This window comes from Siniperca chuatsi, linkage group LG19 (genome assembly GCF_020085105.1).
Source record: "Siniperca chuatsi isolate FFG_IHB_CAS linkage group LG19, ASM2008510v1, whole genome shotgun sequence".
Lineage (NCBI taxonomy): Eukaryota > Metazoa > Chordata > Actinopteri > Centrarchiformes > Sinipercidae > Siniperca > Siniperca chuatsi.
Window position 1 is genome coordinate 4,541,169 of NC_058060.1, and position 25,707 is coordinate 4,566,875.

The 25,707-nt window shown below is 39.6% G+C and overlaps 1 protein-coding gene across 3 annotated transcripts in view; it reads left to right on the forward strand.

Annotated features, from left to right (window-relative positions):
* Positions 1-25,707, forward strand: part of palmdb (palmdelphin b) — a 75,412-nt gene that overhangs the window by 21,629 nt on the left and 28,076 nt on the right. Inside the window, exons 3-8 of one of the 3 annotated variants that reach the window (XM_044177086.1) lie at positions 5,665-5,745; positions 7,057-7,187; positions 12,913-13,027; positions 15,036-15,060; positions 16,047-16,124; positions 19,065-21,265. In XM_044177086.1, coding sequence (XP_044033021.1) covers positions 5,665-5,745; positions 7,057-7,187; positions 12,913-13,027; positions 15,036-15,060; positions 16,047-16,124; positions 19,065-20,314 — 1,680 coding nt within the window. In that variant the 3' untranslated portion in view covers positions 20,315-21,265. Of the gene's footprint in view, positions 1-5,664; positions 5,746-7,056; positions 7,188-12,912; positions 13,028-15,035; positions 15,061-16,046; positions 16,125-19,064; positions 21,266-25,707 lie in introns of those variants that run through there. The other 2 variants (XM_044177087.1, XM_044177084.1) reach the window with 2 other exon arrangements.

The window sequence follows — 25,707 nt, forward strand, 5'->3', positions numbered from 1 at the left end:
GCCATTGTGAAACCCTTTAAACAGAAGTGTGCACAACCCACTCAAATGTGGCTCCTATACAGAATTGAGTCAAAACTCAGAGCAGCAACATGCAATGGTTCAATAATGTCTTTCTCGGGCAATTCATTTTCCTCTGTATTGCCATCATTATTATTATTATTATTATTATTATTATCATTATTTGTAATGTGTGTATGTTTCTAGCAATATAACTAATGCATCCTAGTAATTCAGTGCTGTGATATTTAGTCTGAACAGGATGCCATGATACAGCCCTGAAACAGGAGTTGTTTCCAAGCAGAGTCTGAAAATAAAAGGTGTGGGTGTGTAGTTGCAGGATGATAGAGCTGTAGAGGAAAATCTTCAGAGTTCTGGCAGTAGATGCGCAGGTCAGTTCCCCTGACAGAGTGAAAGGAGGCAGCACAGTTTTTCTCTGTGGTAGAAATATGTCAACACAATTCAAGACAAACTGACAGTCATTTAAGACATGGTGTCCATCCCTGGTGTCTGTGTGTGCCAGGGTGGGGACAATGTGATTTACTCTCTGTTCTCTGATTTGTTAATCTTCTTAGTCTGTCCATCACATCCAATATCTCAGACAGCACTGATGGGATTCTGATGAAACCTTGGCATGTATTCATGAGGAAAGACATGTTTACTTAAAGATACAATGCCTGATTTTGTTATACCACCCAACAGCACCCCCTTATCAACTGTGAACTGTGTTGAGTTTCGAAACTGAACACGGGGGACTTCTGTGCTCATGGGGCACTGTTGTGCACTATAATAAAGACAGAATGCAATTAGTGTGAGGGTAAACCAAATCCTAGTCACCTTTAAACTCACACAGCCATTGATTCAACTTACCACATATTGTTATAACTAGGTGTTACCAATAGAAAGAGGACTCAGACGCACGACTCAGAGACACAGGGTTAGTTCAGAAATTCACAGTCTTTACTTGCCAAAAGAGAGTTCGGTACACAGGAGAGAAGTCAGATAACAAGCAAACAGTTCTATAGGGGTAAGGCAAAGACAGGGTCCAAAAACCCAGGAAAGCTAATCAGGGCGGGGGCAGACAATCTCACAGGCGGGAAACAAACAAGGGCAGGAAGTGAAGTGGTCTGAAACAAGAGGAGTGGTGAGTGACAAAATAAAACGGGAACACCAAAGTCTCTATAGATACCAAATTTTTCATACTGAATGTCTGTATCAAATGATCCACAAGACATCTTGAATATTTTTGTTTGGTGAAATGGTGCAGCCAAAAAACACAAGCCAAAACTCTTGGGATTGAATATTTCAGAGTTTAAGCATTTTTGTTGCTTTAATTAAGTGTTGGAACCAATAGATACAGAATATGTAATATCATCACACAGTGGCTTCCTCTGTGTCTTTCTCTTTCTCTAAAAAGAGGTGTGTCATATAATCAGGGACAGTACAGTATTTTAATTTTTTTTGTTTAAAGATGGCACGCCCTACCTATGCATATACCACTGAGAATGCTATTGTTTCTCTGTCTGCTTAAAGAAATAAAATATTTTGATGCAGTCAAATTGTTTTAAATGCAATTGCATAAAGTCAGCATTTGACTGATGGCCACAGACTCACCGCTAGACAGCAGCTTTGATGCAACACAAAAAGAACCACAGATTTACATCTGCAATACATATTAGCTTTTTTGCTAATTCTCCTCCTAAGTGTATTATAATGTCTCCATGGTATCTACAAACATGGACACATCTGGTGTTGCACCTCTGATTGCTGAATGAGCAACCAAACAAGAATCCACTGAGGCAAAAGTGCAGGCTAGTTAGTTAATTAGCTAGCTGTAGCACACAGAACATTTAAAAACGTACATGCAAATATCATCATCAGTCAGTTTGAATACTAAATGGCATAGTCCTTATTTTTCAACATCACTGCTAACCAAATGCTGTCTGAACCAGCCCATGCCTGCTCAGCTTTCAATCAAACATGTACACCCGCCCTTTCAGAGGCTTGAAGGCTAAAGGAATATTTCTGATGTTTTTCCAAATCATTTTTTTCTTCCAGCAATAGAATGTTAATAATAAATTAGAAAAACCAATATACATTATTCTTGTTGCAAAAAGCAACGAGAAAATCTATTTTTTTAAGAGAAAACGGTTTGGCAGGATTGCCAAAGCATTGCAAAGAATTTTAAGGCCCCTGAAATGATCTTAAACTGCCTGTGCTGCCTGGATATTCTAATTCAGAACACTATCATTTTAACTCCAGTCAGCTTCCATGAAGCAAGTCGATGAGGATCCTGTTTAGACATTTCAGACACATATGAAACCCCACCCAGTGGTGTAGTGCAGGGTATATGTAGGTATACGGCATATACCTACTTATTTTTCAGTCGGCATTGTATACCCGCATTATTCAGTAGTTTGCTGCAAGAAAATTTTTTCCCCCTAGGATGACGAAGGCATGGCCCGCCCTACTCTGCCTTTGACTGGCTAGTACTTGTTGCCTTAGTTGATTGGGTTGGTTAGGTTCAGATTTAGACATGATGAGGCAGAGCCGGGTGGCCCTATGCGCTCACTACACAAGTTGCATAGGGCTCTGCAAATTACACAAGGGCCCCGCCTCCCTCTCATGTCAAAGAGAGTGTTTCAGTGTTGCCAACTTGCCGACTTTTTCACTAGATTTAGCAACTTTTCAGACCCTCTTAGCGGCTTTATTTATTTAAAGCGACTAGCGACAAATTTAGCAAATATATTATATTAATTCATTCCCCTGCTGTGGCTCTTCTGCCAAGAGTGTCTCTCTTCCTGTCCTCTTGCAAGGAGCTTCACTCTTTCTCTCCGGATCTCTGGATTAGGATGTTATAGCTTGTAAATATGTAAATATTTTGTTTGTGCTTCTCTTTGGATTAAGATGTTACTACAGGTTGCAAATATGTAAATAGTTAATTTGATCTTGTAAATATTTAAATAGTTTGATCTTCTCCCTCCTCTCTCCCTTTGTAGATTTTTAGTTTATTTTTTACTTCACATACATGAATGAGCGTATAATGTCATTTGTCTTTTGGCAACTTTTGGAGTTAGTACAAGCTACTTAAAGGCCTTAAGTTTATGTGCTAGCTTGCAGTGCATCTCGAGTCTGTCTGTCATGCTAACCTAGCTGGGTGGTGCATTAGGGGTGGGCTATACTGCAAAATTTAGTTTTGATCTGATACTAAGTAATACAATCAATAGGCTAAATCTGAATACATTTTCATGACCACTAAATTATTTGCCAAAATTTAGCAATAATTGTAAGGGTAGCTGAGTGATAGAATTTTCTACCTGCCACCTGTGAGAACCGGGTTTGATACACACATTGCAGTTTGCAACGTTTTCACTCACAGCTATGTAATAGCTCCAAACCATGATTGTCTTTCGTTCAGCCATCACTGCAATTATGTGTTGGATTAAACTAGTCGGGGCACACTCCAGGTGCGTGATGTGTATGTTGTTAGAGTGCACACAACACTACAACAGCAGAGGAGAAGTAAAGAGTACATGCACTGTTTTCACGACAACGAAATGTTGTTTGCTCAGACAGTTCTACAAAACAGTTCTACAAAACAGATCTTCAAAACGAGACGAAGTATCTGTAGTATCGATATTGTGGTATCGATCCGGCCACCCCTACAGTGCACCTCTTGCCAGCCACTTCCAAGGCTGTGTTCTGTGACTCTGTGTCTGACAAAAGTGAGAGTGAAATACAACTATTTATTACGTTTGATATACGCCAACGGTGTTCATAAACTGCAGCTCAGAAAAGACAACCTCATTACGCATGAACATGCGTTCATATGCGTGTGCACGAAATGAAACTTGTGCTTTAAAGCAGCACCCTCTGTGGGGACCAGTCCAGACAATATATGGGCGTGATGTCACTCCTCATAGCATAGGCTCACATAATTTTAAAACAAGAAAATGATTTTCTAGTCTCTCAGTCAGTCACAACTCCGGACTAATGCAAGATGGAAAGCAATGGATTGCCATTGACAAAAGATTACAATAAATATTGAATTTTAAATGTTGGTTAGCTGGGCATACTGGGCAATATGGATGCACATCTCTCAGTAAATAATAACCATCAAGTATTCAGCCAAGCCATAGTATAAATAGTATTGCATATTTGAAAATGTATCAAAGGAAATCTGAGGGAGCAGCAGAAGTTAAGTGACAATGTGCAAATACTACTGTCCCATTTTTGGGTGAACTAAACATGAAAGAATAGTCTGACATGTCACTGTTTAAAACACTGGGCATTTATGCTTTGCTCGACAGGCCGCTTTAAAAAAACATTGGGGCATAAATTAAGAGGATACCCACTTCTCCAGGCACCACTACACCATTGACCCCACCTAACTGATAGCTGAAGGTGGAAAACAAACATGATGAGTAATGAGAGTCAATTGATTGGTAAGCCTCTAATTATCATGGTGCCAGTTGTCTCTATGAAATGGTTTTCATGGTCCAGACATTTCAGCAAACTGACATCACTGAGTTTGACAGAGTCCGACACAGACAGAGACAGGACTATAAATATCAGCAGATGTCAACTGGGAGATCCCCTTTCACTGGGGTTTAGTGCCACACTGATCCAATCTCCCTCCCCGAGTTAAACCTGGCTCAGACTACAGGGGTTTTGGGCTGATTTCTCCCCGATTCACCCCTCCTGACAGAAATCTGGTCTGGGACCTTGGTCGGTACCGATGTTCGGCCCAGATTATATGGGGTTTACAGATCCAGTCTTAAAGCTCTCAAACTGCTCGCAGACTGATTGGGGCCGCTGCGATAATTTCGAACTTTTTTGATATTTCTGAGTTAAAATCTGGATGAGAGAGACATGTCTAACGTGCAGCTGACGGTGTTGCCAAGCAATGATAAACATTCTAGCCCTTGAGGCTAACGTTAGCTAGCATACTACTGTTGACAGACAAAACTGACAGTTAAAATCAACCCCCAAGTTCTCGCTGAAGAATAGACAACCTGTGTTGACCGCGTCTCCCCAGCCATTTTGTCATCCAGACTTGTGCCTTCTGCTTTTGTTTTTTCTCACTGCAAAGCATTACTACAGCGAGTTGTTGCACCACGTCAGTCTCCATTTTGTTTACATCTGCTTCCCCATGACTTCACGTGAGATCATGTGAGGCGGTGCATTGCTCCCTCTGGCGCAATAATCTTAATAATATCCTGTAGTGTGTGATGCGCCATTATTTTCATGCAGTGTGTGCAGGTTTGAGATTAGAGAGAAGAACATCTGTGAAGTTTCTCCTTGCATGATGCAACTCGATTTCAAAATCGGTTAGGATTTTACAACTCCTGTAGTCTGAGCCCGGCTTCAGTGTATTTGTCTGTGACAATCAAACTTTATTTAAGATTATCTTTTCTACAGGATGTGCTTATTAGCAGGGAAAGTTCTAGAGTTTGTAGTGAACAGGTGGACAGACACACACACGCACACAAACAACAGGTAGGTTGGGTCAGGTCATGAAGGTTGTGTTGATTTTTGCTATTTATGGCTGTTGGTGTCCAGCTGTCAGCTCATGGTGGAAGTGTCAGCACATGAAGACAACAGGTGGAATAGTTTCAGTGCTGCTAAATGTATACATGTACAAGTGTATTTGATTTCCCCCCACAGAACAAAAGAAGGATCCAGGAGAACATCGCCAAGAAAAGGAGACAGATTGAAGAGGAGAAATTAAAACTCCAGTACATAAAGGTACTTTCTACTGTAATAACAGCAAGAAAACTAACATCCGGAAGAAAATTTACTGCACCGGATGTGTCAAAATGTGGTTTTAACATCTCATTCCATCTTATAAAGAACAATACACAGTAGAAATGTGTCTCCAGCAGACACTGAACAGAGACTGCAAAGACTCACAGGAGGAACTCTGGGATGAAGGTTTTGTGATTTCATTTACCGTCTCAAAGCTAATAACACTGCAGCAATTTCTGTACAAACTATGAAGCAAGGCCAGACCTTAATTTCACAAATATTAACTGGAGTCCCTGTGCAGTAGCATGTATAACTTCTAATATTGTTTTTATTTCACCTACAGCTATTTCACTCCAACATAAATGAAAGTGTCAGCACTTTCACATATATTACTGTCAGTCAACCTCTTCTGGCAACAACAATTCTCAGCCATTTAAACTCTAACATTTTCATGTGAAATGTAAAGTAACGAGATATTAGTGTGCTCCAAATTGACCATAGAACTGATAATATGGTCACCAGGGGGCAGGAAAAGTCCAAAACAAACTCACAGCAAAGAGGTGTTGATCCAGCTCTCTGGTCATTTCTGACACCGTAGTTGCTGAGGGCTTGTTTTGGACTTTTCCTGCCGCCTGGTGGTCATATAATTGCTTAATGCAGCTTAAAGAAAATACTTAGTTTGAAACATTATCAGTTCAGTGGTTTATTTTGAGTGCATTAGATTAAAGGGTGTTTCTAATATTTTGTTGTGATCCCCTTCATCATAATTCGGGGTTTGGCAATGGGTAATGGTAAAGGGTGTCCAAGCAGCTTGACTGAAATGAGAGACAATGTCACTTAATCATATTACATATATGATGTCAGAGGTTTTATAACCAAAAAAAAAAAAAAAAAAAAATTGTGAAAGATATTTTGGCAATTATTAACACACTAACGCAAATTAAATTTCGTTTTCAATGATAGAGACCTAATACTCATAATTATAGATAAATATTATATTTGCGTCTTTATTACAAGGATCCCGTCCTTTCCTACCTTCAGTAGTGTCTGCAGTCTTCCTCTTAGGCTGCAGTTACAACCTCCGCCAATTAGAGCGTAGGACAGTAACCTGTACGAAGCCTTAAAGGCAAAACCCAGGGCAAAGAAGGTCTGGTCAAGTTGCCTGGTCCAATATGGCAGCGATGTTGACGTGCGATCCAGTGGTCAATGCTATGGTTGTCACCGTGACATAAACAACTTAAAATATGAACAGAACTCTAAAGCCTGTTTGCTGCTATAACTGAGGTGCTTGTGTGTTGGTGTGTTTGACAGAAGAAAGCCCTAAGGGAGCAGTGGCTGATGGATGGTCTGAGTCAGCAGTCGGAGGAGGAACAGGAGGCCATGAGGCTTCAGGCTCATGATGAACAGCAGCAGAGTGATCAGCTGCAGAGCAACATCCTCAGGTAACCTGAAAGCACCTGGAAACCCACAGTATACCCCATAATAGACACAACATGCAGAGATCTGGCAGAACTAACGAATCATGTGGGTGAAGGCATTTATATTTGGTGGAAGCATGTAACGACTGAGTGAAACTTAAGTGATCCCACTGGAAAAAAATGTGTTAATTGCTGCAGAAGCAAATAGTAAGACTTTGGAATCACTCAGGTTAAACTCAAATGCACTATACGAACAGTATGTTCCTCTACCAAAAACTAGAGCATGAAGGACAGTGATAGTAACAAGATCTCATTTTTAAGTTTGTTTCTTTCCATTGATCCAGGAGTTGTTTTGCCCTATTAAACTCTTCTATACTTTCTAGAGGTCCCTGAAATCTCAGAAATCGACAAAAGTAAAAATTAATTCATGAGCAAATAAATACAGTAATTTAAAGTTCCCCTCCAGACACGTTTTAAAGTATGTAAAACATACTCTATGATTAATATTTTGTTTAACATGGTTCTCACAAAATGTTTTTAAAAAAGCACATCTAGTCTTTCTCCCTCATTGAGAAATTCTGGATCTTTATTATTTATTAAGACCCAACAACATAAGTCCTATTACATCACGGTTAGGGAAGGGCCAGAGAAATCTGCTTAACTGAACTTTCAAATCCAAACAGACACATACATGCTCATTTTGAGCGGAAAAAGCTGTTTTTATACACAATATGCGTAATATTGAAAAAAAAAAAAAAAAAAATCACCTTTATTATCATATGCCAACAAGAAAAACTGATTATGTTTACAGAGCAAAAAAAAACTGACCCCCTCATCACAGGTTATAGCCTTAACATAGACTTAAGGATTTTATATGACTGAAGATGTGAAAGTATCTGGTATTTAAGTTTTTGTCAGAAGTAAAAATAAAATCAAAAAACATCCAAAAAAACAAACCAAGAATTTTGTGTTGTTTGACTGATGTGTGACTATCATGGCTGCAAGCCAAATTTCCCTTTAGGGACAATACAGATAAAGAAGTTAGAACATGCTATTTTTTTTTATTTTTTTTTTATTAAAACATTGCAGTTGACAGTTCCTCTTGCTGTTGTCTGGGCCTGAAGAAGCTCTTCCTCTTCAGTGGATAGGTAGCCCTTGTTAATCTACAATTGAAGATAAGTTACAATATTCTTTGGAGAAAAAAAGCTAATGTAAGAAGCTGCCTAACATCAGTTTTATAATCTTAGCCTTAAGATGCTTTTGGAAAAAAGTGTTTGGGAGCACTTGACATGAAGTGCTTTGAACCATCACCCACTCACTGAGACTTGTTTCTACAACCTTAAGACTGGCACTGTGCACATGTTTGTGTGTATGTGGTCTACAGTGGGAAGCAGTGAGGGATTAGGACCAGACTGTTTCACCTGAAATTTGTGTCAGCAGATTGTGTCTCAGTCAAAGCACAGACAGTTAACCTTCTCTTCATTACATAACAGCTACTTAGCCATGGCTTAGTGTCTGTACACACTGACAACAAACTCAAGCTTCCAACCCTCTACATTCATACAAACCACTGCACAGCTGTGAGGAATTATTCTAAACAATATGCTGTGTAGAATGAAGGAAGTGTTGGGATTCAGGTAGGGCTGGTGTGGTTATTAGCATAAATAAAGATATTTATGAATTTTAATACAATTATTATAAAAATTACAGGCACCACCCTGGGATCAGGGACCAATAATCAAATTCTCAAAGATGGCTGTTCACCTAAAAATGTTGATATTTAAGGTACTATTTTACATTAAGGGGGGGGAGACAGTGAAGGGTGGGATCTGAGCACTGACCGCCGCAACCAGCTATTATCACAACATGTACACACAATAACCACAGGCAACTGCTCTTTAAAGATACAATTGCATTTATTTAACCTTACGACTGATTCACAGTCAATAACTTAAGCCAACCACCACTATCGTCTAGTCTAAACACAATAAGCATATATAATATACGTGTGTGGAAATAGAAAAGTGGGGTGCAAAGAAGGTGGCGGCCAAAGCCAAGAAGGACAAGCTTTATTTGTCTTCAAACTAACATACAGCTTAGCTACCACGTTATCTGGACATACACACAGAGAGAGACAGAGAATCTCAAATGTGGCAAAGCGTAGTCGCTGTCCCTTTATCACACAGTAATCCAGCAGTAGACTTTCGTACAACGACCGTGTTACTGGACCTTAGTCTGATTAAGCACAGTTATTAGCTCCCATAGTGGCTAAAGCTAACAGTTAAAAATGGCCCAACAGCGTGGTACCAATACAAAATAAAACGTGCTTAACACAAAGAAAAACACAGCAATTCAAATGCAGTGGCCTGTCACTTTTCCAAAAAGCGAAGCACAATTAACAACAAACCTAGTTTTTTTATTAAAATTAAAACTCACGTGAAAGAGTCTTGTGGTAACGGCAGTTACCGTTGAGAGAGATGTGATGTGCCTCCTTTAGTAAACGGGTTATTGTGGAAATGGCAACGGGCAGTGTGGAGCGCCAGGCTTTATAAAGTTGGTGTCATCATAGCTGTGCACCGAGATTTCATGCGCTGTCTCGCGCGTCTCATCCAATAAGAGTCCATTGTTTAGATTCAACGGAGATCATGCGTTGGGTGCAAACGAGATCTCGTCTCACTTCCACATTCAAGTGGAAATTAACGGTTGTGTCAGCCTGGCGTCCTCGTGTTGCGGCGAGGCCCAACAGAAGGACGTGTCAAATTTCTAAATTTGATCCATTTCTGACTTTGGTAACACTTTCTATGAAGACCACTACAGTTCAACATCATAAAATTGGATACCGGAGCAGCCTCGGGCTAGCTGCTGACCTCCAGGCTGGATACCGTTGCAGACTCGGGCAGACGACCAGGAGCTTGGAGACGGCGGGAGACCGGAGACGAGGCTGGCAGACCTCCGGGCTGGAGGCCAGGGTGGAGCCTGGGGACTCTGGGCTGGAGGCAGGCGGCGAGCAGTCGAGAGGCAAAGCAGACGAGAAGACGAGTTGGGGTTCGGTTAATGACCACCAGTTTGACGGGCTAAACTCCTGGCAGAACAGCGTCAAGAATCGGCCTAGAGAGTGTAGAAACACCTCTTCCCGTTCTGCCAGTGACCCCGCCCAGCGCCGGACCGGTCAACCGGAGCACTATGAAGGCTACCTGTGACCGCTCGGACGGGAACTGAGCCGGGTGCAACAGGAACACTAGGCAGCACTTCATGAGAAACTCTTCATAGTTCCCCACTGCACTGGAAAAAATCCCCAGCTGTAGTAACTCATCCACAGCTTTAAAAGGAGTAGGGAGGCTGAGAATATAGCGTTTGGCCAGACCACTCAGGTGAAGTAAAGGGTTCTCTGGGATTCTGGCCATCATCCTTGTTGCGGTCCGGTCTTCTGTTACGGACAGACCCGGAGACACAGGGAAGATACTGATATGGTTTATTGAAACACGAGGAGAATGAACAGATAATGGATGGAAGTATACTGTACTTTCACTGGAGATCATGGAACTCTGGAGTAGTGTGGCTGAATACAGGTGAGTAGGTTCACACAGGGCTGGGAGTGCCGGAGTGACACACACATAGGAGATGAGAGACACAGGATCTGGAGCTGGAGGGACACACTCACGGGAGACTGAAGACACACGGGATCTGGAGCTGGAGTGACACACACGGAGGACTGGAGTAGCCAGGAGCTGGGATCGAGGTACTGGGTGATCGTTGGAGGTTATTCCTTCTGTGGTTTAGGCCGAGGCGCCGTAGACTCAGGAGACAGGCGCACCATCCTTCGTCTAAACGAGACCAGACCCAGACTGTGGTGAGGAGCTGGGATTTATAGGGGAGTGGAGTGCTGATTGGATGCAGGTGTGTACTAGGTAACAGGTGAAGGGAATCAGTAATCGGGTGAGGGAGTGTAGTGGCTGGAGAGAACATGACAGACTGTGACAAAAGTACATAGCCTGTTAATAAAGACAGGTTGATCACATCCAGTAACAAAGTGCTAACTAAGGGTAAAACGTTTTTAAGCAGTCTAGTTGGAATGGGGTCTAAGAGACAGGTTGATGGCTTAGATGAATTAATCATTGAAGTTAGTTGAAGAAGGTCGATAGGAGCAAAGCGGTCAAAATATATATCATTTTCTAAGGTTCCTGTGTTTGAAGATAAATCGGTACCGGTTGAGGGCAGGACGTGACGAATTTTTTCTTTAATAGTTAAAATGTTATTCTTAAAGAAACTCATGAAGTCGTTACTACTGAGGGCTATAGGAATACATGGTTCAATAGAGCTATGACTCTGTCAGCTTGGCTACAGTACTGAAAAGAAACCTGGAGTTGTTTTTATTTTCCTCTATTAATGATGAGTAGTACGCTGCTCTGGCATTATGGAGGGCTTTCCTGTATGTTTTAAGACTATCTTGCCAGATTAAACAAGATTCTTCCAGGTTCTTGGAACGCCATTTCCTTTCATGATGTTTGCTTTAATTTGCGGGTTTTGGGGTTATACCATGGAGCTAACCTTCTTTGTTTTATTGTCTTCTTTTTTTAGAGGGGCGAATCGAGTGTTGTTTGCAGTGAGCCTGCAGCACTATCAACTAGATGGTCAATTTGGGAGGGGCTGCGATTTGCATAGGAGACCTCTGCTATGTTGAAACATAACACTGAATTAAATGCAGATGGGATCGCTTCCTTGAATTTAGCCATAGCACTCTCAGATAGACATCTAGAGTAGTTTTTACCTAATAGCGTGTAGTCCAGTAATAGCAGTTCAAAAGTTATTAAATAATGGTCCGATAATGAAGGATTTTGTGGAAAGACTATTCAATCAATTTCAATGCTATATACCATAACACAAACCACGATCTTTCCCTAAACCTATCCAAGTTGTATTTGTGTCTAAATCTAACCAAACCTTAACCATTGCCTTGACACAAAATAAAAAAAAATTAAAAATCTGAACTTAACATCCAATTAACTTTGTCCGGATCTTTTAAAAATCTAGTAAATGGACACTAAATTAAGATATTTCTCTTTTTTTGTCAAACTCTTAACTCTTAACCTGCTCTAAGAGGGAGAGCAAATGGACTTCTAATATCCGTTGATGTTAGAGCAGGATTGAACTAAACTCACCCTGTTAGCCGAGCCTTTAGTGCTGCATCCTGGGAGCTCTGTCTGCTGGATCAAAGCTGGCTAACTAAAGTCACACAGGCATTCTGTGGACAAAATCCCTGTCTCAAACAACACATCAACACACAGGATGGGCTCTGAAAGAACCCTGACCCCTCTGTGATTGACAATAGAATACTACCTATAGTGGAAAGATCACTGCTGTTTATAAACACGAACTGCAGATCTCTAGAGGTTTAAGAATTTTAAGAGGTCTATTATCGTCATTGAAAGCCCATTTGTTGCCAACATGGTTACACATTACTTAACATGATGTGCAAATCTTCACTTCACAGCAGAACATTTTATATTCATACAAGTAAGTACAAGGTATGTTTTAAATTGGAAAACTGGAAATTGGAAATACATTATAAGCAAACACAGCAGAATACCATGTTTGGAAAAGAGGCACGGAAGCAAGTGTGTTGTGCTTGCTTCATTAAAAGCCATTCAAGTACTCCCTAGCTGCTGCTGTTAGTTAAGAACTACAAAAAATGCTGTTCAGCTAAGTGCTTGTTCCAGTAATCAACACAGTTCATTACTCTCTTGTACAGCATAGAGAAGGAGATTGAGGCCTTGGAAACACAGGAGCTTAACATCTCTGCCAATGAAGAAGTAGTTCTGAAGCGGTTAAAAGAGGTGGAGAGGACGGCTGAGGACATTATCAAGGTAGGCTCAAATAAACTGGCTGACTTTTAAAACTCTGCTTGCTTACTGACTCTTACATTGCTGTGTGTTGCTTACTGAATAAATCTGCTATAATATGCAACTTTTCACCTCGAGGCAATGAAACATGATGAGATCTATTAATCCTTTAGCTTTTAACAAACATACTTTGCTGATTACTGATGTGAGAATAAAATGAAGTCAAGACTTGGGTCTGTATATAGATATTGTGATGTAGCGCTGCAGCTGCCCACTGCTGCGGTGTTAGGTTGACCTCACAGCCACTAACTCTGTGTCAGCCAATGCCAGTTACAAGCTAACAAAAAACATAAACAAATAAAAGATGCTAACTACACTTACTATTCTGATACATCTGCTAGTCCCCGATTTTGGTGCACAATAGATTCCTCATCTGGGTCTGACTGAGGCTAAAACATGTATGGCTGAATCTCTCTAATGTTTCCTGTAACTCTAACCATCTTGACACACACCGCTCTCTCACCATATATGTATAATAAGAACTTGTCTCTCACCCACATCCATGCTCTCACTGGCACACCAGGTTTATTTGCCAGTGGCATTGTGATTGGCTTTCAAATTTGTAACGTACCAAATCTAGCTTGCCCGGATTAGGTTTGAATCTCAGATTTTAGGGAAGTGTAGAGACATCTGCCCCTTCAGCAGAGGAATGTAAAAACACCTCTCTAGTGACAAACTTTGCAGAGATACAAGTCAGTAAAGTCAAGGTCTGACATTTTAGGAGACTTACAACAAATTTAAAACAAATTTTTGAGTGGAGGGGTACTTTAATGTGCAGCTTCACCAGTAAAATATAATGATTTGTTCCGTAGACAACATTCAATCACCAAACACATCAATTGTAGAGTAACTTAACACCTCCTGAAAAGCTTGTTTTTGCTGACCTCCAGTGGTTTAACTTTTCACCTTGCAGTGATTTAATCCTTAATAGACCTAACACTTGCAGGTTAGGTAAACTGGCAACTCTAAATGGCCTGTAGTTGTGAATGTGAGAGTAAATGGTTGTCTTTCAGTAGGTGTTACTGGGCGTTCAGAAAACAGCTCTGCAACTAAAAAATGCAAGTGGCTGTGTTGGTAGGGCCGATGTTGCTTCTAGTACCGAGACGGTGAAATATGATCTAGGACTGTCAGTTTAAGTAATAGAGTTTGAATGTTTAACAGATGCCAAAACATTGCTGGCAACTGCAGTTTGATGCTGCATCATTAGTGCACCCAAGTTTCAGATTAAAGTGTATAAAATATGATTCTACATCTGTTAATGTTATTATGTGTGTAGTGGTATTGTATGTTCTAAATAATTTGTTTGAGTGGGCATTTATTATTAGTCATGTCTTGATTTAAGTCACCACTTGTGTCCAAATGTGCATTTGTTCTTTTAAACAATAAACTTAAATCACACTTTGTAAAAATAGATTCAGCTCTGATAAATGCTGGAAATTTCGAATACTAGTAGTTTGCTACAACTCAAGAGGTTAATAGTATGAGCTCAGCTCACTGCACATTGTAGCTTTAAGTTCACAGTGTTCTTGGAGGTTATAGAAAGTTCTGACTCTGTCAGATGTGTGGGTTATAAGAAGTAGAATTTGGGTTTTCAACTTAGTAAATAGATTCTAGCGCTTTCTATGAATATTACTACATTGAATTAAAATATCATTGTTTTCTACTCACTCCATGCTGACTGTGGCTGTGAGATGCACTCACTGAGGACTGTGTGGGTGTGCTTTGAGTGAATTAGTTGGCAGGTAAATGGATTGCTCACATGGGCATGCGGCGTACAAGGATTAATATGCATGATTTGCTTTCTGGTTGCTGTCTGTATTTAGACTTAAAGACTGTGAAATAACTGTGACTTTAATGTGACATAGTCATGGACTGCTGATGCTAAACACCATTAATCTGTTGCGCTGCTGTGATGTTGATTTCCTGCTTCTCTCACCACTTTGACCCTCAACTACTCTGTCTTCACATGTAGGAGCTAAATGCAGAGTTCCAGGCAGGTAAACACTTTTGTAGCATTTTGGTATGTTGTGATTGGTTAATTAGTTGCTTAACATTTCTATATACTTTTCTGTAGCATTTTTTTTGTGTGTGTGAAAACTAAAATAATATGTAAGACCAGGCTGTATTAACATATTGATAGATCTAAAATTATTTACCATATATTATTAACTAAACATTAATGTTAGTGATTTAAATAGTCATAATGTTTAATCGATTGTTGACATACTAACCTTTTTATGTTAACAATGTATTTTCTGCCAGCCATTATCACAATTGGAACCCACAATTCTATTTTCCAGACTGTTATACAAAGATAATAAGTAAGCTAAGTAATATTTAGTTTTCTTGAAATACCAATATTTTGTGATTACAATTTAATAATCTGGAGACAACAAATTGTGCTATAATGGCAATGTTGCATTTCTCCTGTGATTTTTGCTCTCATCTCTTCTGAGACTATTCTTTCTCTCAAGACTGAGTAAAATGGCTCCATGAAGAGCCTGACTTGGATAGACTATAAAGAACACATCCCTTGATGAAGTCCTGATGACCACAAAACTCTGTTTCATATCTCTAGATAGTTTGTCCATCCACCCAGCACAAATTATTATTTTTACATCTCTGTTCATGTGTAAAAAATAATCAATGTGTAGCTCAGTGAGACTTAGAGGTATTCATACGTGTAATTTTGAACTTTGGACAGAGCCAGGCAAGCTGTTTCCCTCTGCTTCCAGTGTTTATGCTAAACTAGGCTAACCACATCCTGATTCCAGCTCTGTACAGAACATATAGACATGAAATTGATATCAAAAATACATAACTGGGTCATAATCCACATCATAATAATGGTTTGACACCTTGGTTTAATGAGATCCTTAAATGGTGATTTTTAAAATTTTTACCAAACATGGCTGCTCTTGTATTTCACTGGTCATATTTTTCTCCTGAAATGTGACACATCATGTCCCCTCACTACTTGCAGATATCCCATCCTTCATCCCACTGACACCAGCAAAAAACCCTCCTATACGTGAGTCTGGTAGTGAAGAACCAAAGAAAGGTACAGACATCATATAACTAGTGCATATGCTGAAGAACAGTTTCTTCTTTGCTGATTGATCATACATCTGTCAGGATAATCTGTTGAAAATATGATAAGAGACAAGTGGTACACAATGGGATAGAAAAGAAGTATAATTCAAATTGTGGACAGATTTTAGATGCTCACCGGCAATTTCACAACTCAGTCTCTCAGCTCCATGGTTATGCAGACATCCATTTTGTGCTCTTGAGGCATAGCTGTCTCCTTAAGACTGGCTGTTTAATAAAAATGCCTCCTCCATGCCTCCATTATGCTATTTTAAAAGCTGTAATTTTACTTTTCACCAGGATGCAAATTATGAAGCAATTAGATTTCACTGTACCGAGAACAGAACATTCCCATGCCTACCATTTTTTTAATTTGGCTGTAGTCATACATCAAAGAAAGCAAAGTTTCATGAAAGCGAAAAAGGCTAGAGCACTGATTTGTAGCCTTCAATAATGCAAACAAATTTACGTTTTGTTACCACTGTGTATTCATCAGAGTCAAAATGGGCATGAGGCAGATACACATATAGTCAACCCAGAATATGTGTAAATTTGTCATAAGAGAGTAGGTTGAACAGATTTCAAATCTATTGGATAATGGATCCAAGGGTGGGAGTTGACAGAGCCAATGTCCAAGTGCCACTCCTCATTCACAATAATCACGACATAATCAAAGAATACAGATATACCTTAAAGTTACATTAAAATGAGTATAGAAATATGCATCATCAATTAGAGGAAACAAAATTCAGTTCTTCATTAAGGCCAAAGCATTTAACTATGTTAAGACTATGAATCCAGTATGCCTCTCTGTGAAGCAGCAACTTGACTATGTCACTACCTCTAGGGGGAGGGTGGGATTATTTTCTATTTCCCAGAACTCTAGACTACGTCTACATTGAACTGTCTACATTTTAAAATCCCATTTTTGCGTGAAAGTATTTGTGTCCACATTAACGTTTTCATGTCATTTTTGTAGAGACCTCTGTCCACAGTGAAAAAATCCTAATTTCATGGTTGCTACATAGTCTGACAAAATCAACATGATTACAGGTTAATGGCAACAGCTGTGCTGTATGATTGGCTATATCGATGTTTTAAATGCATGATCACAGAAAGAAGTATTGACTTGACGTTTTCTTAACTTTGCTGCCACATAGCTCCCGCCGGAGACTAGGCTAACAACAACCAGTTACTCTGCTGAGTGACAGCCTGTTATATCTATGTTCACTGTTCTCGTGCTCTCTGTGGTCACCGTCACAACTGTCATATGTGTATGTTTATGTATGTATGTATGTTGTAATTGTATATGTATACCCTATATGTGAATCAGTTAATATTACATATTTTCTAGTTTCATAGTTTCTGTTATAACTAAATGAGAATGAAATAGTAATTTGATCATGGCCCATAAACACTACATGTTAACCAGCAGTCAGTCCCAAGCTGCTGCACTGTGGTGATAAAATAATTATTTGACTGTCAAAATCAGCATAAATCCATGTTAATGACAACAGCTCTGTTGTATATTCCGTTATGTTGGCATTTAAAATAAACAATCACAGAGAAAGTTAGAGGTGACTAAAGATTGTCTTTACTGGCGCACAGCCCCCAACCCTCACTGGGCAGCTTATGATATAATTTTGGAAAAGCTCTGTTTACCCTGAACACATTGAAACACCAATCAACGGCATTTTTAAGATTTACACACTCTAGAGGCCGTTTTGGAAAAGCTGTGTTTTGGGGGGAGAAAAATGCCATTTTTGTCTGGATGGAGGCCTGAAACAGAGAGAAAAAGATGCGCTTGCAAAGTTAACCGGCTTAATGTGGACGTAGTCTTAGAGAAGCGGCATAGCTTTTGCATGATGTCATGCAATAGCATAAACCATGTTTTGTGTGTGTATTGCAGTTTTGTGTTCAGATATGCAAATCTTATAAGGCCTTTTTGTTTGTCCCACATAGACCAAATCACAGACATTTCAGCATATACACAACATGTGCTGCTGCAGTTTATGAAGGATTTTTGTTTATTGTTTGTTTTATGTTTTTTCCACCTGTACGTGGATGTGTAAAGAGGATCCATTATCCTATAGATTTGAAATTCTGTTACTACTTCAGCCTACTATCCAATGACAAATGTACACCTATTCTAGGGTTGACTATATCTGTCCATTTTGAATCTGATGAAGACAGACTAGTGTCAATATATTACTCTGTTTGCAGTATCAAAGGCTGCAAATCAGTCTGTGTGCTCCAGTCCTTTTTCCCTCTGATGTTTGCTGTCCTTAATCTGAGAAGCACCTGACCTCACCTCAGCTGCACAATGCTGGAAGATGCACAAATAACCCATTTTCACCTGGAGAGTTTTCATGTTGGTCAAGACACATGCTTATTTGACGTAGGGCTACAAGTAACAATTATTTTTATTATCAATTAGTCCACCAATTATTTTCTCAAATAATCAGTCCATCTTTTTGTCTATAAAATGTTAGAAATAGTTTAAATACCTGTCACAATTTCCTGAAGCCCAAGGTGACATTTTCAAATAGCTGTTTTTGTCTGAACAGTCTGAAACCCGAATATATTCAGTTCACTATCACATACCACAAAGATTGACTAATCAATAAATTGATCAGTTCTTCTAATATGATGCAGGATATTATGTAATATATAAATGACTTTGTGATTTACATGCCATTACCTTTCACTGATCTCAAATAAATGCAGTATATAAGCAAAGTATTTTAAGTAAAACAGGTTTATGCAAGTTTTCCATGCATGCCTTGTTTTTACCTTTTTTTAAAAGAGTATCATCATCAATAAATGTTCATTGACAAGAAAAGTCATTGAACCTCATTTATTTTCTAGTCTTTTTCCAAAGACCTTCATCTAAGCCTTTTCTTTATTCCAGCTACGTTTGTGATGAAGATTAGTGTGGAGCATGATATGAGAACAGGCAAAAGTCAGGTGGTCTCTAAAGCAGCCATCACCCCAGAAACCATACTGGAGAGGGGATTAAAGGTGTACGATGATGGGCGCAAGTCTGTATATGCACTGCACCCAGATAGAGGCACAATGCACAATGGAGTAGTTGCAGAAATGACACCCACAGAGGTTGAAGAGCTGCTGCATCAGGCCACAGATAAGAATGTGCCCACTGAGGTGCAGTACCATCATCCAGTCTACTCTGTACCCTACACAGGGAGCAGCAGGCCTTCAACGCCCAGGACACCAAATAAAACACCAAGGCAAACCCCAACACCCAGTCCCAGCCCCTTCCAGAGAGCGTTCACATCCAGAGATGGAGCTCAAATCCTCAGAGAAGAAAATCAACGAAGCCAAGACCTGGAGAGACAGAAAACCCCAAGCCTCATCCAACAAGACTCCCTGTCAAGAGTCCAAAGACCTGAAGAAGAAACCAAGCTGCCCTATATCCACATTCCAAGACAATCCAAGAGTGACAGGCTCTTTGGTGCCAAAACTCCACGAGAACTCACCAACAGCAAGACAGATGTGAACAGTCCAAACCCAGCAGCGCTTGTCTCAGTTAAAGCCAGGTCTGAAGGAATGCCAGCACCCATACAGCTGGTCTACAGTGCTGTAGATAGCAGCAGTCCTTCACTAGCTAGCCACAAGTTTGAAGTTGATTCTGATGCCTTGATAGAGAGCTCAGGTGATTTCAACAGATACTCGCCCTTCTGTGCAGAGAGTATTGCCCCTCTGAACCTCGCCAGCACCCTGCCAGAGGAGCTAGAATCAGAATCCGTCACCATGATCTTCATGGGCTATGAGAACGCTGAGGACGAGGCAGAAGAAGACATTCAGGCTGAGCTGGTGATCATAGGCAACAGCGATGATGATGAAGACGAGGCCCAATATGTTAAAAATGAAAGTAAAGGGGAGGAGTGTCTCTCATACCACCCAGAGGGATACAAGAGCAAAGTCTTCCAACCCAAAGTGGGTATAGCCAAGGTTACAGGCTGCAGAGACATTATTGAACATGCCTACACAAAGTGGGATGATTTAGGGCTCCACAAGCCAACGTTCATCCACAAGCCTGGAAAGCACAGTCCCTACCTGCAGGAACAGGGGGTGGATGAGTCTGAAAACACAGGCAGCATCAATATGGAGAAGATGAAGCTCTGTTCAACAGGAAGATAAGACGAAACTTCACTGGTTGCTGACAAACTGGGTTGTTGAAGAAGGAATGTATGAATAGAATTTAGGTGATTTATTTGGTGATTCTTACTTTCTGCCTTTCTTTCTTTGTAGTCCTTCACCATGTTTTTCTATGGTTCATAGGTTTGAACATATCTATATAACATATATATAGCAACAACTTTTCCCCTCGTGTCATTTGTTGCAAAAAGCCTTATCTTGACATGTCTGTGCTTTGCCGTTGTGTCAATCCGTCCTTGTGCCTGGGTGATTTACAAAGATTTATTGCCACCTCCTGGCAAATTAGTTTCATTGCATAGTCACATTAACATGGGCACAGAAACAGTCAAAGAATGACCACTGCAGTTATTGCAATTGGTTTATAGGTTGTACAAATTAGATGTATTAATGGTGAATAAAGTCTTTATTAATGCTTTATAGACTACTATTAAGCCATTTGAACAACTTCTAGGTTGCCAGAGATGGAATCCCTTTTTTGCAGCCATACCCAAACCTCCAACAGTATAAATTGCTTTGTCTCTTTAATTCATCAGGAAGACCCCATAAAAGGACAGCTAGACCAGTTACATTAATGGATAATTGTGGTGGAGGAAGCATTTATTAATGCCCTACTAATGTACATAATGGCAGACCTGATGGCTTATTATAAAGAGAGTAGCCCCTGACCATTTAACTGCAAACCTTATTAAGTTAAATTCATGATTATTAATGCCTGACTCACTTTCTGACTAATCATCAAGTCTGAAAGTGAAAATGCTGACCTCCAGAGAGAGTTTTGAAGTGTCCTTGAATAAGACACTAGGCCATTCTCATTTCTCAGTTTGTACCTCCTTGATTCCTTTCCTTGCCTCCTCTCCTCCAAGAGGAGGATATGCCGTCAATTATGTCAGTTAAATACAACATGTGGCACAGCTGCATCATCTGTCCATTGTTTTGTTATAGCCTACTGCTGTATTTTATTATCCCTGCCACAACATGGCATAATGTGACAAGAATTTACAAATGTCATACTTTGTCTTTTATTTAACACACACACATACAGTATATAGCCTTTATATATTTTATTGTGTGAAGCACTTCAAATGTTTGTATGAAAAGTACTATACAAATAAAGTGACATACAGTATATTATATATATGATTAAATTATATAGGCTACAACATATTATATAGGCCTACACACAAACACACTGACAAAGTCAAATTTATCTAAAATGTAGCCCACAGCCCCAATTGCAACTGTCGTCACAGGACGATACTTTTGCAGACATTGCAGACTACATAATGGGCAATAGACTACTATATGACAACATGAAATAGAGCAAATTAGGGCTGAGAAGTGAATATAATGTGACATTAGCGCCCACCAAGCTTTGTATATTCCAGCTGTATGTCATGCCTCTTGTGTACGATACGTGCCAAAAAGACTTCCGCAAAGGATACACAGGTGCATTCTCGCTCATAGCTCCTCCGGCGATCCTCCTCTCTCCTCACTCCTCGAGTTGCATTTTAGGAATTGCGATGTCCTTCGAGATGGCGCGCTGAGATCGATTTCCAGGTCACAGGCAGGAGGACGGAGAGAGTGGAGACGAGGTGGCACAAAATAGAAAAATGAGAAGAGGCTATTGAACCCCTACCCACTCCTGATGAGCGGGTGATGGCCTCTGCCACCTGTGTATAAATGTGTGTGTGAATGGGTGAATGTTGGCATGTGTTGTGAAGCGCTTTGAGTGATCTGTAGATTAGAAAAGCATTATATAAATGCTAGATTTACCATGAAGTCCATTAATAGATTGTTAATAAATGGAGTTTGGTGCTGCTGCAGCCCTTTGCCAGAGATAGTTATGCTGCAGGATGATATAACTCAGCCAAAGAAATTTTTCACAATCTGGGAAACCAAACGTCATCTTTATTAGTGCTATTAGTGTTATCACCCAAAGTCAGTGTTGGACCTCACTAATGCTCTTCTGGCTGAATGGGAGCAAATCCCTGTAGCCAGGTTCCAAAATCTGGTGTAAAGAGAGATATAGGATTCTATAGCAGCACACTATGCCCATAGTGTCAGAATCACATGTTCAACTATCACATATGAGAGGATGTTCAGGTGTCCACATACTTTGTCATAGTGTAAAAAGCATTAATAACTAATTTATTTACCATTAATAAATTTGTTACAACTTTGTTAGAAACATTTATCTAGCATGGTTTTGTTAAAGTGGTGTCTTTTTTTCAAATGAAGGTGTAAATGATGTCGCAGTGAACAAGACATGGTTTTGTTTTTAATTTCTACTGTAACTGTGTAAACTAACTGACCTGTGTGCTGTTACTTCCTCTGCGATTAAAAAGATTTCCTCTTCAACTAATGGTGACATTGTTGTTTTTGGCAGTGGTACCTATTAACTTCAACTTCTTTTATCAACATACAGTACAAAGACTTGTCCTTCATGAGTCCTTCATGCTAATACAACTAACTGCTGTCATTTCCATTTGATATTAGCTGCCTGTATTCACCACCAAAGCCAGTTCAATTACAAGAACGAGCAATGACACATAAGTCTGCGAATTATTTTAATTATGTTAAGTTAAATTAGATATATATATATTAATTATAACACTTTGAGGGCAGCAACCTAAAGCTCAAACTAAAAATGAAAAATGCATATGAAGAGGTGTACATGTTTCTTGTCTGTATAAAGCTAGGACAGCAGGTTTGCTCTGAATCCCGTGTGCATGGACACAAGGACAGACAGCTGAGTGCACGAATGTTGTTGTTCTGTTCCTCATGTAAAACACTTGTCCTTGGTTGCTTTCTCTTCAGTGGCATTATGAAAAACATGGAGGAGGGTGGAAAAAAAATGAGGTGGTACCTTAGACATCATGCTTAAAGGATACAGTTATATAACAGCAACTTCTTATGCAAACAAAAACCTGAAAAGTGAGAAACCCAGGGCTATCCATTGTTATTATTGTCATTGAAATTCAATATTCACGGTGTATATGTCTTTCCATTTGCTGGAACCACTGTGTGAATATATTTTCGTCCTATTATATATATATTATATATTGCGTCCTCCTCTAACAGGAACGCACATGCCTTGTTAACTGAGAAATCTTTTTTTTGGTTGATAAAATGACTCATATCATGGATTGATTAGAGCCAGTAACACATTGCAGATGTAGTTAGCAGAGTTTTCCTGAACAGCCTTAAAAGGAGAGAGGCAAATCCAGGGGAAAGTGTAACCTCAACCTCTAACGTAGTTTTGATGTGAGGTCTGTGGATTATCCAAGGTAACAACTACATTGTTTCTGGAAAGGGGTGCTGATGTTGACATTTTTAAATGTGATTTTTTAACACTGTGAACAGTACAAGTGACATTTATTTAATCTCCATTGTATTGGGGTGGATATTGGTCCTCCAGACTGAACAACAAAATAGATTTTTTATAATTAAATTTTTGTCATTGCCTTGATAATGCAATTTTACTGTTACAAAATTCTTTCCCTAACCTTAACTACTTCATGGTCTTGTTTGAAAGAAACTAGCATTGACTTCTGGTAGGAGATGGGATGTGAGCACCACAAATGAAATTCCAAAGAAAAATCTCAGAGATAGACAAGGGCTTCTAGTGGGGGGAAAAGTGGGACTGACTACCCGGGCCCCAATGGGGGGAGGGCCCTGTAAAGAAAAGTTTGTTTTTGTTTGCAATTTTTAATTTCTATGTAATTAATGTCATAACTAAAGTTAAATTGGCTAAATAAATCAGTTGAGAGGGGGGAAAAAAGAGAAGAAAAGAAAGAAAGGAAAGAGAAAGAAAGCAAATTGAGAGAAAACAGCTTTGGTCTAATTTTTGTCTAATTAATTTAGGTGAGCACAACACAGTTCAATAAAGCTAATATCAGCAGTTGTTTAGATTGAAGGCAGTAAGCCAGGATTCTAGCTTGGAGCATATTTGCATTGTATGACATAAATTAATAAGTATCATAAATTAATCAGCATCATAGCTACAATGTCATATGACATCATATCTATCAACATTACCTAGCAAAGCTTAACATCATGAAACACATGGCCCTCAGTTTCAGAAACAGCCACTGAGAGTGGAGCAGCAGCAGGTCTTTCATTTGTTACCGAGGACGTGCGACAAGGTGAGCTCATGAAGTGGCTACTAAAAGTTATTGCAAGCAATCATTTGACATTAAGGTGTCGCAGTAAAGACAATTCAGCTTTGGAGCAATATTTAGCCCCTTTCCCAGTAAGCTAGCATGGCATGCTTGGATTGTACATACTGAAATGTATAGGCTAGAACTTATTGGAAAGCTGATTATTTTTATCTTCTTGTTTCTGCAAATATAACATCTCTAGAGAAGTCTTCTTCAGTTGTCTTTTATTATGCAGTATAGTAAGCATTTTATCCATGTAGGGGTTAGAAAACTAAGATGGTATTTTTTAGCTTTGTCTTATACCTTGGGAATGATAAATAAAGAAAATAATGTTCTCTTAAGCATTAAACTCCAAGAAAACCTCATTTAACCATTGTAAAGTATCACACAGGTATGAACAGTTCATTAGTGGCTACGCTAATTACCACTACAGATTGATGTGTACAGTTGTTGGCTCAATTATTTGTAAACAAAAAAAAAAAACTTCAAAAGATGCGTAACAGACATGGATCAAGAGAGGAAGGTGGCCCACAGAGACTGCTTAAGTAGCTGTTTAAGTATAGGGCCCAGAATTTTGTGCTACACCCTTGATGACAGATAGTTTAAAACCTGCAAAAAGAAAATCAAACTTATGTATAGATAACACTAGAGGTAAGCTAGAGAAAATGTTTTTGTTTGTTGGGTGAACTGACCAGGTTGGAGCTGCTTGGAAATCTGCTGGGTTACTTTTTACAGTAGCTCTAAACAGAAGGGAGGTACCAGCTGTTTTTTCTGTATTTTGTAGTTGCTGATATTTTCTTCTTGAGAGTGAGTTGCAATCCGTGAGTAAGAATCAACTACTTTAATCAAATAATTACACTTTAATACTCTAGTTAAGAGGCACCACCTGGTAAACTGGGAAAACAAATTAATTAATTAATTCCGTGATTTAGGAGCCCAGCAGGCCGCTCCCAGGTGACTCCGTGAAAGCAGTTGGTCACCAAGCTGATGAGGTCACCTGGCCGGTCTGGTGGTCTTGTTTCAGAGCCAACGGCAAAGGTCCGGGCCAAGTCGCTGCTGGCACAGTTCTCTCGGAGATGCAGGATTGCAAGTTTTTTTGGTTCTAACCTTTGTTGTGTTAGAACACAGACGTTGTCCAGGATTGCTTTTAAAGTTGGCTGGCTTCCAGCGGCTTGGGGAGGCTTCTGTAGAGTCTGTGATGTTGTGGCTTGTCGA